The 12,329-nt window shown below is 43.4% G+C and overlaps 1 protein-coding gene across 5 annotated transcripts in view; it reads left to right on the top strand.

Moving 5' to 3' along the window:
• Ttn (titin) overlaps nt 1–12,329 on the top strand; it is a 268,818-nt gene that overhangs the window by 207,620 nt on the left and 48,869 nt on the right. For all 5 annotated transcript variants that reach the window (XM_032903541.1, XM_032903540.1, XM_032903538.1 and 2 more), the window contains 21 exons: nt 382–702; nt 801–1,085; nt 1,188–1,487; nt 1,785–2,087; nt 2,486–2,761; nt 2,881–3,180; nt 3,363–3,665; nt 3,937–4,236; nt 5,308–5,595; nt 6,022–6,318; nt 6,411–6,713; nt 6,810–7,115; nt 8,056–8,343; nt 8,448–8,738; nt 8,825–9,112; nt 9,291–9,878; nt 9,965–10,069; nt 10,570–10,767; nt 10,862–11,158; nt 11,246–11,833; nt 11,923–12,225. In XM_032903541.1, the coding sequence (XP_032759432.1) occupies nt 382–702; nt 801–1,085; nt 1,188–1,487; nt 1,785–2,087; nt 2,486–2,761; nt 2,881–3,180; nt 3,363–3,665; nt 3,937–4,236; nt 5,308–5,595; nt 6,022–6,318; nt 6,411–6,713; nt 6,810–7,115; nt 8,056–8,343; nt 8,448–8,738; nt 8,825–9,112; nt 9,291–9,878; nt 9,965–10,069; nt 10,570–10,767; nt 10,862–11,158; nt 11,246–11,833; nt 11,923–12,225 (6,528 nt within the window). The remainder of the gene's footprint in view (nt 1–381; nt 703–800; nt 1,086–1,187; nt 1,488–1,784; nt 2,088–2,485; nt 2,762–2,880; nt 3,181–3,362; nt 3,666–3,936; nt 4,237–5,307; nt 5,596–6,021; nt 6,319–6,410; nt 6,714–6,809; nt 7,116–8,055; nt 8,344–8,447; nt 8,739–8,824; nt 9,113–9,290; nt 9,879–9,964; nt 10,070–10,569; nt 10,768–10,861; nt 11,159–11,245; nt 11,834–11,922; nt 12,226–12,329) is intronic.

The following is a 12,329-nucleotide window of genomic DNA, read 5'->3' as shown; positions in this document are numbered from 1 at the left end:
TGAGAAACTAGAATGACCTTCTTTGGGCTTATTTGAGTATCAACTATAAAATTAGACACTAAGATATCATGAGGCTGGGTACATGACTTAGTGGGTAAAGCAGTGGTCACATAGCTTGAGGCCTAAGTTCAGATCATCAGCATATGTACAAAGTCATGGACATATCTCTAACCTCAGTGCTGAGAGGGAGGCAGAGATGGGCAGACCTGGAGTTCACAGGCCGGCCAATCTAGACAATTGGGAGGCGATAATTTCCGTGAGAGATCCTGTATCAAAAGTAAGGTGGAGAGCAACACAGGAGAACACTCGGGGTTGACCTCTGGCCTACACGTGCGTGTAAGGAATTGCATGTGCATTTATTTTTACATGATTTATTTTCAGAACCACCTGGTCCACCCACCAATTTCAAAGTGGTTGATACAACCAAAAATTCCATCACTCTCGCCTGGGGAAAACCAGTCTATGATGGTGGTGCCCCGATCATCGGATATGTCATAGAAATGAGACCCAAAATAGCAGACGCATCGCCCGACGAGGGCTGGAAGAGATGCAATGCTGCGGCTCAACTCGTTCGCATGGAATTCACAGTCACCAGTTTGGACGAGAACCAGGAGTATGAGTTCAGGGTGTGTGCCCAGAATCAGGTTGGCATTGGGCGCCCTGCAGAACTAAAGGAAGCCATCAGGCCTAAGGAAATCCTAGGTGAGGCCCCTCTGTAATGCTAGGTACTCATCCGCATCCGTTCTCACGGGCTTCCTCGTGTCTGAAGAGTCCGCTGATGTCCTTTATGTCATTTGCAGAGCCTCCAGAGATTGACTTGGATGCTAGCATGAGAAAGTTGGTCGTGGTGAGAGCCGGCTGCCCTATTCGACTATTTGCCATAGTGAGAGGACGCCCTGCCCCCAAAGTCACATGGCGCAGAGTGGGTATTGATAATGTGGTCAGGAAAGGACAAGTCGATCTAGTGGACACTATGGCCTTCCTTGTCATTCCCAATTCTACCCGTGATGACTCTGGAAAATACTCCCTGACCCTTGTGAACCCGGCAGGAGAAAAGGCTGTTTTCGTGAATGTCAAAGTACTAGGTGAGTTATCCAAAAGCTTATTTTTTTTTCCCTGCCCCAAAAACAAATAAGTTAATAAGAATGCCGATGAGACTTGCGTTCTGAGTCTGTGGATCTTTACAGATACTCCTGGACCTGTGTCGGACTTAAAAGTTTCGGATGTCACCAAAACCTCGTGCCACGTGTCCTGGGCACCTCCTGAGAATGATGGTGGGAGCCCAGTGACACATTATATTGTGGAGAAGCGTGAGGCAGAGAGAAAAACATGGTCAACAGTTACCCCTGAAGTGAAGAAAACAAGCTTCAATGTAACCAACCTTGTCCCTGGGAATGAATACTTCTTCCGAGTAACCGCTGTCAATGAATATGGCCCTGGTGTCCCAACGGATGTCCCCAAACCTGTGCTTGCCTCAGATCCTCTCAGTAAGCAATCTCCTTTCTTCCCTCTTTTGACTGCCGTCCTCTAGTTCAACAAGGGATCAGAATGGTTATAATTCACCGGAAGGGACTTGATTTGTGAACCCTGAAACTCCAAGAGCACAGTGAATCTCTCTCAGACAAGACTTACCTTAGTTTGCTTCACCTTATGCTCCATGTCCAACGTGCTGAACTACACATCCTACATACTGGGTGCAAGGGTCACACTGAAACTCCTACATGCGCATCGGCAAAGGGGATTACAGAGTTACTGAATATTCTAAATTCTGTTTTTTCTTCTAGGCGAGCCAGATCCTCCAAGAAAAGTTGAGGTGACCGAAATGACAAAGAACAGCGCTACACTGGCCTGGTTACCTCCATTGCGTGACGGAGGCGCTAAAATCGACGGCTACATCATTAGTTACAGAGAAGAAGACCAACCTGCAGATCGCTGGACAGAGTACTCAGTGGTCAAAGACCTCAGCCTTATTATCACTGGCCTAAAGGAAGGAAAGAAATATAAATTTAGAGTTGCGGCTAGAAATGCTGTTGGAGTCAGCATGCCGAGAGAAGCCGAAGGCGTCTACGAGGCCAAAGAGCAGCTGTGTAAGTCGTTCACTTATTTTCATTTTATGTGTCTGGATGTTTAGCCTGCATGGAGATCTGGTCCTCCTAGCTGGCTTTTCTGAGTAGTATCTAAACTAAATGACCAATCTTCGTAGTCATTGCCTCCTTTGTACCACGTGATAAAAAGCTGGTCTAGGCAGACATTTCTCCTTGAGTTGACTAGTTCCACACACACAGATTAGAGAACTGCAACTACCTTATATGTGCTATATCTGATACGTTCTGTTGCATGCAAGAAGTTTTGAAAATATCCGTTATAAGTTCACTCTTTAAGTTGAAACCCCTAGTGGGCTACAACCCAAAATCTTTCAAAAAAAAAAAAAAAAAACACAGGAAAAACTCCCCACCTAAGGAATGGCTTTTGTCTTTGCTTTCAGTGCCACCAAAGATCCTCATGCCTGAGCAAATCACCATTAAAGCTGGGAAGAAGCTCCGGGTCGAAGCTCATGTGTACGGAAAGCCTAACCCCGTCTGTAAGTGGAAGAAGGGAGAAGACGACGTCGTTACGTCCAGCCACCTGGCCATCCACAAGGCAGACAGTTCCTCGGTTCTGATCATAAAGGATGTCACTAGAAAAGACAGTGGCTACTATAGCCTCACGGCAGAGAATAGCTCCGGGACAGACACTCAGAAGATCAAAGTGACGGTCATGGGTAGGTTACACATGAGACAAGTGGCTGCTCAAATATGGAGATCAGAATGGTTGCTTTTTTTTTTTTTTTTGAACTATTAAATCTCTGTCCTCACATTTCTCTCCTCTCGTTTTGTGCAGATGCTCCTGGACCCCCTCAGCCTCCATTTGACATTTCTGAAATAGATGCTGATGCTTGCTCCCTGTCCTGGCATATCCCTCTGGAGGACGGAGGCAGTAACATCACCAATTACGTAGTGGAGAAATGTGACGTGAGCCGTGGAGACTGGGTCACAGCCCTCGCTTCAGTCACCAAGACTTCCTGTAGGGTCGGAAAGCTGATCCCAGGCCAGGAGTACATCTTCCGGGTCCGAGCTGAAAACAGATTTGGCATCTCAGAGCCTCTCACATCTCCAAAGATGCTTGCTAAATTCCCATTTGGTAAGAGTTTTATTTGTGTGTATGAGAAATAAATACATATATACATGCATACATACATACATACATACATACTCATACATGTGTGTACAAGTGTGTGTATATACACACACACACGCACGCACCCACGCACGCACACATTTTCTTGGAGGCGGAAACTGACATTTCCCTGTCTTCACCTCTAGATGTCCCTAGTGAGCCAAAGAATGCACGCGTCACTAAAGTCAACAAAGACTGCATATTTGTTGCATGGGACAGACCAGACAGTGATGGAGGAAGCCCCATCACTGGTTACCTGATCGAACGCAAAGAGAGAAACAGTTTGCTCTGGGTGAAAGCTAACGACACTATCGTCCGGTCAACTGAGTATCCTTGTGCTGGCCTCGTTGAAGGTCTAGAATATTCATTCCGAATCTATGCCCTAAACAAAGCTGGATCCAGTCCACCTAGCAAACCAACGGAGTACGTGACTGCGAGGATGCCAGTTGGTAAGTGACCCTTGTTTGGAAGTAGAGAGGTACGTTAAAATCTTGCTTCTGAAAGTGAGCACTTCCGTCCTAGAAGAGGACCTACCTCTTCCCATGAAAATGTGCCCTCGGTCTTTCCTGTACAAGTAGACCAAGCCCTCAAAAGTCGATAATGGGGTGGATGGTTGGCACGAGAGAACTGCTATCCTGTTGGACATCACAGGGGTGATGCTGTGTGGTATTTCAGCTTCTAGTAAACATCAACATTGAGAATATTTATTTTTGGCTTTAGATCCACCAGGGAAACCTGAAGTTGTTGACGTCACTAAGAACAGCGCATCGCTTATCTGGGCCCGTCCAAAGCACGATGGAGGCAGCAAAATCATCGGCTATTTTGTAGAAGCTTGCAAACTTCCTGGTGATAAATGGGTTCGGTGCAATACCACACCTCACCAGATCCCGCTGGAAGAGTACACAGCTACTGGGTTAGAAGAGAATGCTCAGTATCAATTCAGAGCAATTGCCAAGACTGCTGTGAACATTAGCCAGCCTTCTGAGCCTTCCGACCCAGTGACCATTCTTGCAGAAAATGGTAAGAGTCTATTGCATATTATAACAATTATAACACTTAGAGCATCCATGATGATCATGTCTCCTAACTACACCACCCCAAACAAACAAATAAACAAACCACTAAACCCATACTTGTGGAAAAGGCACAGGATAAATGATGGGACATTTACTTTGTAAACTAAATTTACACAGCTCTAAAAATCATGCTTTGGAAGAATATTTTTTAAAAATCTATTTTTAGATATATTTATTTATTTTATGTATACTATACACTGTAGCTGTCTTCAGACACACCAGAAGAGGGCATCAGATCTCATTACAGATGTTTGTGAGCCACCATGTGGTTACTGGGAATTGAACTCAGGACCTCTGGGAGAGCAGTCAGTGCTCTTAACCAGTGAGCCATCTCTCCAGCCCCAAGGAAGAATCTTAATAAGCAAACTAAGAAAGGAATTACAAGTCTGAGGGCTGAGAGATTTTAATGACACCTACTCACAGAAAGATAATAAAGAAGCAATACAGGGATAGTGCTGAAGCCAAGTCTTGGGATTCCTACTTGCAGTAGTGTCAAATTTTTATATTAACCTTATTTAACTCTCACAATGTATATAGCTTAAAAATAAGTGGCTGAGGGAGATAAGAAGAGAATGCCAAAGCTTCAGTCTGACAGGAAGAATCATTTGTGGTGATCTACTCCCCTGAATGGTATCATAATTTATAATGTATTATAAATTTCAAGGTTACTAAAACAGCAGATTTTAGTAACACTGACTGAATAGGTGAGGTCATTGTTGTATGAGTTTGCTTATCATTCCACAATGCATAGTTATGGCAAAGTACCCATTTTTTTACCCATAAATGTAAATAATAATTAAATGAAAATAATTGTGAAGAAGTAGGGGTGTAGCTCAGTGGTACAGCACTTGCCTACCACGTACGAAGACCTGGGTTCAATCCCAAATATTAAAAATTCATAATAATAAGATAAAATCTCACTCATGAAATAAATTTGGATTTACCACAACAATCAGTAATAATTGCACAATACAGTGTTGCATTCATTAATACCTTCAATCTTCTTTCTCCCCAGTTCCTCCTAGGATAGAACTCAGTGTCGAGATGAAGTCTTTGCTTACCGTGAAAGCTGGGACTAACGTCTGCTTGGATGCTACTGTCTTCGGTAAACCCATGCCCACAGTTTCTTGGAAGAAAGACAGCACACCAATAAAACAAACCGAAGGCGTAAAGATGGCGATGAAGCGGAACTTGTGTACCTTGGAGCTATTCAGTGTGAACCGGAAGGACTCAGGAGACTATACCATTACTGCCGAAAACTCCAGCGGTTCCAAATCAGCCACCATTAAGCTTAAAGTACTAGGTAATTAAAGTACTTGATTACAACCACATGCTTCACTTAGCCTGAAGGGCTGCAAACAAGTTTATAAGCTGTGCACGGCAATGAACTCCTGAGGAGGCGGGAGGTTCAGGAGTTCAAGGTCATGCTTCCCTACTCGGGGAGTTCTAAGCCAGACTGTTGTACAAGGTGCCCTGTCTCAAGCACAGCAACAATAAACAAAATATGTCCTAAGAATAAAATTAATAGTATTACAGAATAGTGGTTTTGGTCTCTAAAGAGTATTAGTGGCCACATATTCCAGCATCACAGGAGTCTGAGAAGTGAGGTGACTTCTAGAGTCACACGGGAGTGCATGACAATACTGAGTGTAACCTACTCTCTAGACCTCTTCTCTATTCTCATTTCCCTTTTTAGTAAAGCACTCCACTCTTCTTCTCCATTCTCCAGATAAACCAGGTCCTCCAGCATCTGTGAAAATCAACAAGATGTATGCAGACCGTGCAATGCTGTCCTGGGAACCTCCCCTGGAAGATGGAGGCTCAGAAATCACCAACTACATCATTGACAAGCGAGAAACGAGCAGGCCCAACTGGGCTCAGGTCTCTGCTACTGTGCCCATCACCAGCTGCACTGTGGAGAAACTTATAGAGGGCCATGAATACCAGTTCCGTATCTGTGCCGAAAACAAATATGGAGTCGGCGATCCCATCTTCACTGAGCCAGCAATTGCCAAAAACCCATATGGTAAGTAAGAACATTTTCCCCAGGTGGCCCCTTACCTTTTTGAAATGCCACCTTTTCGCTTAGGAAAGCAACTTATCATTCCATCTCTACAGACCCGCCTGGACGCTGTGACCCTCCTGTCATTAGCAACGTCACTAAAGATCACATGACGGTCAGCTGGAAAGCCCCCGCTGATGATGGCGGCTCACCCATCACTGGATACTTGGTTGAGAAGCGGGAAACCCAGGCAGTTAACTGGACCAAAGTCAACAGAAAACCGGTTATAGAAAGAACGTTAAAAGCGACAGGTCTCCAGGAAGGCACTGAGTATGAGTTCCGAGTTACTGCTATAAACAAAGCCGGACCTGGCAAGCCCAGTGATGCGTCCAAAGCCGTGTATGCGCAAGACCCACTGTGTAAGTTACCTGAGAGAGCCCCATACTCTGTATTCAGCATTAAACAGCCAGAAAGGAAGTTTTCACTAATTCTCTCCTGTTGTCATTTATCCTCAGATCCTCCTGGCCCACCGGCTTTTCCTAAAGTCTATGATACCACCCGTAGTTCTGTGAGTCTATCCTGGGGCAAGCCAGCCTTCGATGGTGGCAGCCCCATCATTGGTTATCTTGTGGAAGTAAAGCGAGCTGATTCTGATCACTGGGTGAGGTGCAATTTACCAGAGAAGCTACAGAAAACCCGCTTCGAGGTGACTGGTCTGATGGAAAATACGGAGTATCAGTTCCGAGTATATGCCGTTAATAAGATCGGGTACAGCGACCCCAGTGATGTGCCAGATAAACACTGTCCCAAAGACATCCTAAGTAAGTGCCACCAAAAGATAAATGAGACTTTCTCTCCATTGTAACCTAAGAGAGAGTTATAATCAACTCCTAGGCATATATATCTACAAGTTCCAGGAGAACAGGTTGAGAAGAGTAGGTGGTATGTAACGTTTTTACTGGGCCAAATAGAATGAAGGTCACAGGTGGTTTTCAAATGAATATAAGATTTTATTCTAAGAATAAGAATAAAATAAGGGTTTTTTTAAGTTATGACCTATTTATTCTCCTCCTATTTGTTATTTACTCATCCAACAAACCCTTCAGTAAACACGTAACTGGGAGGCTCTTGTAAGTTCTCTTCCTCTTGTTCTATTTGTTTCCTCTCTATAACTCTTTCAGTCCTTTAAATCTTTTCCTAGCAGTCTATTTTATCTATTACGTACTTTTTCCCCTACAATAAAATAGCGAATAGAGTGACGTATATGCAGGATGCCTTCAGTGAATTGAGAAAAGAAAAATCAAAGCTGGAGGAAGCGTTCTTTCAACATAAGAGTCTTAGATACACAAGGTTCACGTGCGAGGACTACGGATCCTCTAAGGAATATTTGGTTGTGTCAGAAGTTCATTGAAAAATGAAAATACCTTGGTGGCTAGAGAGTTAGCTCAGTGTTTAAGAGAGCATTTGGGTCCCAGCACTCACTTCAAGTGACTTGCAAACGCCTGGGACATCATCTCCAGGAACTCCAACGTCCATTCCTGGTTTCCATGGATTCTGCACTCACATATTCAAACATACACAGAAACACATATCTAGAAATAAAAAACCAAGTTAGAGTATTGAATTATTGAGGATGTTTTAAAACAACAAGAAATCAGTTTTACAAAGGACATGCATTTTAGAAATCATAAAGGAGAGCCTTTAGCAATATATGTGATGCTTACATTCCTATGACTTCTTCTTCACCCCCAACCTACATAGTTCCGCCTGAGGGAGAACTTGATGCTGAACTAAGGAAAACACTGATTTTACGTGCTGGAGTTACAATGAGACTCTACGTGCCAGTAAAAGGACGCCCACCTCCAAAGATTACTTGGTCTAAACCCAACGTCAATCTAAGAGAAAGGATTGGCCTGGACATAAAGTCGACAGACTTTGACACCTTCCTGCGCTGCGAAAATGTGAACAAATACGATGCAGGAAAGTACATCTTAACCTTGGAGAACAGCTGTGGCAAAAAGGAGTACACCATTGTAGTGAAAGTGCTGGGTAAGTCTGCTGAAGGAAAGAATCATGTGTGTTTGAAACCATAGTTCGTATATCTTCTAATGTGTTCCTGTTCATTTCTTATTTAACCTCTACTTGTTACTCAGACACCCCTGGGCCGCCTGTCAATGTGACTGTTAAGGAAATATCCAAGGACTCTGCATATATTACCTGGGATCCTCCTATTATTGATGGCGGGAGCCCTATCATAAACTACGTGGTTGAAAAACGGGATGCAGAGAGGAAGTCCTGGTCGACGGTGACAACTGAGTGCCCCAAAACGAGCTTCAGAGTCTCTAACTTAGAGGAGGGGAAATCCTACTTCTTCAGAGTGTTTGCTGAAAACGAGTATGGCATCGGGGATCCGGGTGAGACACGTGATGCCGTCAAAGCCTCCGGTAAGCAACAAGCTAGGACCCATCACATTGAGCTACAGCCCCCCTTGGTTGCCTGGGGTTTAGACTCATCTCTTCTCCGCTTTTAGAAACTCCCGGACCTGTGGTTGACCTGAAAGTGCTGGCAGTAACCAAGTCATCTTGTACCATTGGCTGGAAAAAGCCTCGCAGTGATGGCGGAAGCAGAATCACGGGCTATGTGGTGGATTTCCTGACGGAAGAGAATAAGTGGCAACGGGTCATGAAGTCATTGAGCCTACAGTACTCCACAAAAGATCTGAAGGAGGGAAAGGAGTATACCTTCAGAGTGAGTGCAGAGAACGAAAATGGCGAAGGAACCCCAAGTGAAATCATGGTTGTGGCCAAGGATGATGTTGGTAAGCATCTCCCTAAGCAACTTCCCTTTCTCCTGCTTGTCATCAGAAGTGTCTGCCAGAGTCCCAACACACTGGCTTACTGAACATATATACCTTTTAAAACTATAGTGGTCTGAGGTGACTTTCTAATCTCAATAATTTCAATACAAATAATTTGTGTCTACTTTTTTTTTAATAGTGGCTCCCGATCTTGACTTAAAGGATCTTCCTGATTTGTGCTACTTGGCTAAAGAAAACAGCAACTTCCGTCTCAAGATCCCCATAAAAGGCAAACCAGCACCATCAGTGTCTTGGAAGAAGGGGGAAGATCCTCTAGCAACAGACACAAGAGTCAGTGTCGAATCAACTGCAGTTAATACAACCCTTGTAGTATATGATTGCCAAAAATCCGATGCTGGAAAATACACAATCACACTCAAGAATGTTGCTGGCACCAAGGAAGGAACGCTCTCCATAAAGGTTGTTGGCAAACCTGGCATCCCCACCGGGCCAATCAAATTTGATGAAGTCACGGCAGAAGCCATGACCTTGAAGTGGGGTCCTCCAAAGGACGATGGAGGCTCTGAAATCACCAACTACGTACTAGAGAAGAGAGACTCTGTGAATAACAAGTGGGTGACATGTGCTTCGGCTGTCCAGAAAACCACCTTCAGAGTAACCAGACTTCACGAGGGCATAGAATACACCTTCAGGGTCAGCGCTGAAAATAAATATGGTGTAGGGGAAGGCCTGAAGTCAGAGCCAATTGTTGCCAAACATCCATTTGGTAAGTATGTTAAAGTTGAAGAAAAAAGGGCAAAATGTGGCTTTGTGGAGGCTCTTAGAAATCTTACATTCTCTGCCTTTCTCTAGATGTGCCTGATGCTCCCCCACCTCCCAATATTGTGGACGTCAGACATGATTCAGTATCTCTAACATGGACTGACCCCAAAAAGACTGGTGGCTCACCAATTACAGGTATGACATACTCTTATCACACTCATACCATATACTCTTATCCTCTGAGTTTTTATAGCAGTGTTTCTTAGAAATATGTTGTTTATATATATGCACACAATATTTAACTTTATTTAAAAGACAATAGAATAGTTCTTAAAGAAAGTAATTTTAGAGTAAATATCTACTGTTTTTCCAAAAGAAATGGTAATATATGTGTATATTGCAAGAGAAAAAGTGGCACTACACCCAGAAAATAAAAATATAGATAACAAAAGTTATTTTTTCAATATATCTGCAAATAACTAACTTGGGTAAAAGTATGTGTGAGTGTATAAAATTTTATAAAATTATATACTTATAATTATATATATTATATATTTATAAAAATATATAAATTTTATATATTTATAATTATATATAAATTATATATTTATAATTATATATAATATATATTATATATAATTCAAACCAGTCTGTATAATCTCAATCTGAATTGATATGTTCATGGTCACTTGTAGGGTATCATATTGAATTCAAGGAAAGAAACAGCCTTCTGTGGAAGAGAGCTAACAAGACTCCTATAAGGATGAAAGACTTCAAAGTGACAGGATTAACGGAAGGTCTTGAATATGAATTCCGAGTCATGGCTATCAATCTAGCTGGAGTGGGCAAGCCAAGCCTGCCGTCAGAGCCAGTTGTGGCACTTGATCCAATTGGTAAGCCATTAATAAAGAGATTAAGCCTGGGGGGATTATGCTCCGTGAAGCAAGCATTGGAAATTTGTTTGATGGACTTTCTTTTCTGTTTTAGATCCTCCTGGAAAACCTGAGGTTATTAGTGTAACAAGGAATTCAGTGACTCTCATCTGGACAGAACCCAAATATGATGGTGGCCATAAATTGACAGGGTACATAGTGGAGAAGCGGGATCTACCCTCTAAGTCTTGGATGAAAGCCAACCATGTTAATGTCCCAGACTGCGCCTTTACCGTAACTGACCTTGTTGAAGGTGGAAAATACGAATTCAGAATCAGAGCCAAGAATACAGCAGGTGCTATCAGCGCTCCATCGGAGAGCACAGGAACCATTATTTGCAAGGACGAATATGGTGTGTAAAGCTTACATTTCTCCCAAATCAAAAAGCAGAAAATTAAACCCCCCTTCATTTTCTGATGAATTTTTTTTTCCTTTGCAGAGGCACCAACCATTGTCCTTGATCCAACGATTAAAGATGGACTAACAGTCAAGGCAGGGGATAGCATTGTTTTAAGTGCCATTAGCATTCTTGGCAAACCTCTTCCTAAATCAAGTTGGTCGAAGGCAGGAAAAGATATCAGACCATCAGACATAGCTCAAATAACTTCAACCCCTACATCTTCTATGCTGACAGTTAAGTATGCCACAAGAAAGGATGCTGGGGAGTACACCATCACCGCTACCAATCCTTTCGGCACAAAGGAGGAACATGTGAAGGTATCAGTTCTCGATGTACCTGGTCCCCCAGGTCCCATTGAAATCAGTAATGTTTCTGCCGAAAAAGCAACACTTACCTGGACACCTCCCTTAGAAGATGGGGGCTCACCAATTAAAGCTTATGTTCTTGAGAAGAGAGAAACCAGTCGGCTTTTGTGGACAGTGGTGTCTGAAGATATTCAGGCTTGCAGGCATGTGGTAACCAAACTCATCCAAGGAAACGAATACCTCTTCCGTGTGTCAGCAGTAAACCATTACGGCAAAGGAGAACCCGTTCAGTCCGAGCCTGTCAAAATGGTGGACAGATTTGGTATGTAGAGCATATGGTAGAGGTGGTAATGATTATCATGAAAGCATTCACAGCAGGTCAGAAAATCAAATCATCTTCTTCTTTTGTAGGTCCCCCTGGCCCTCCTGGAAAACCAGAGATCTCAAACGTCACCAAGAACACGGCCACCGTCAGCTGGAAGAGGCCAATTGATGACGGTGGCAGCGAGATCACAGGATACCATGTAGAAAGGAGAGAAAAGAAAGGCCTGCGGTGGGTGAGAGCCACCAAAACACCAGTTTCCGATCTCAGGTGCAAAGTAACTGGACTGCAGGAAGGAAATACCTATGAATTCCGCGTCAGTGCAGAAAACAGAGCAGGGATCGGCCCACCCAGTGACGCCTCGAATCCTGTTCTGATGAAAGACGTTGCATGTTAGTACCTGTGATCTTCTCCAACACTGCTCATTTGAGCCTTCTGATATTTTATGTAAACTACCCGAAAGCAAAGCCCTTAATATATGCTTTTATCTTTGTTT

The sequence above is a fragment of the Rattus rattus genome, chromosome 5 (genome assembly GCF_011064425.1).
Source record: "Rattus rattus isolate New Zealand chromosome 5, Rrattus_CSIRO_v1, whole genome shotgun sequence".
NCBI classification, from domain to species: domain Eukaryota; kingdom Metazoa; phylum Chordata; class Mammalia; order Rodentia; family Muridae; genus Rattus; species Rattus rattus.
This window is presented reverse-complemented; position numbering and strand designations above follow the sequence as displayed.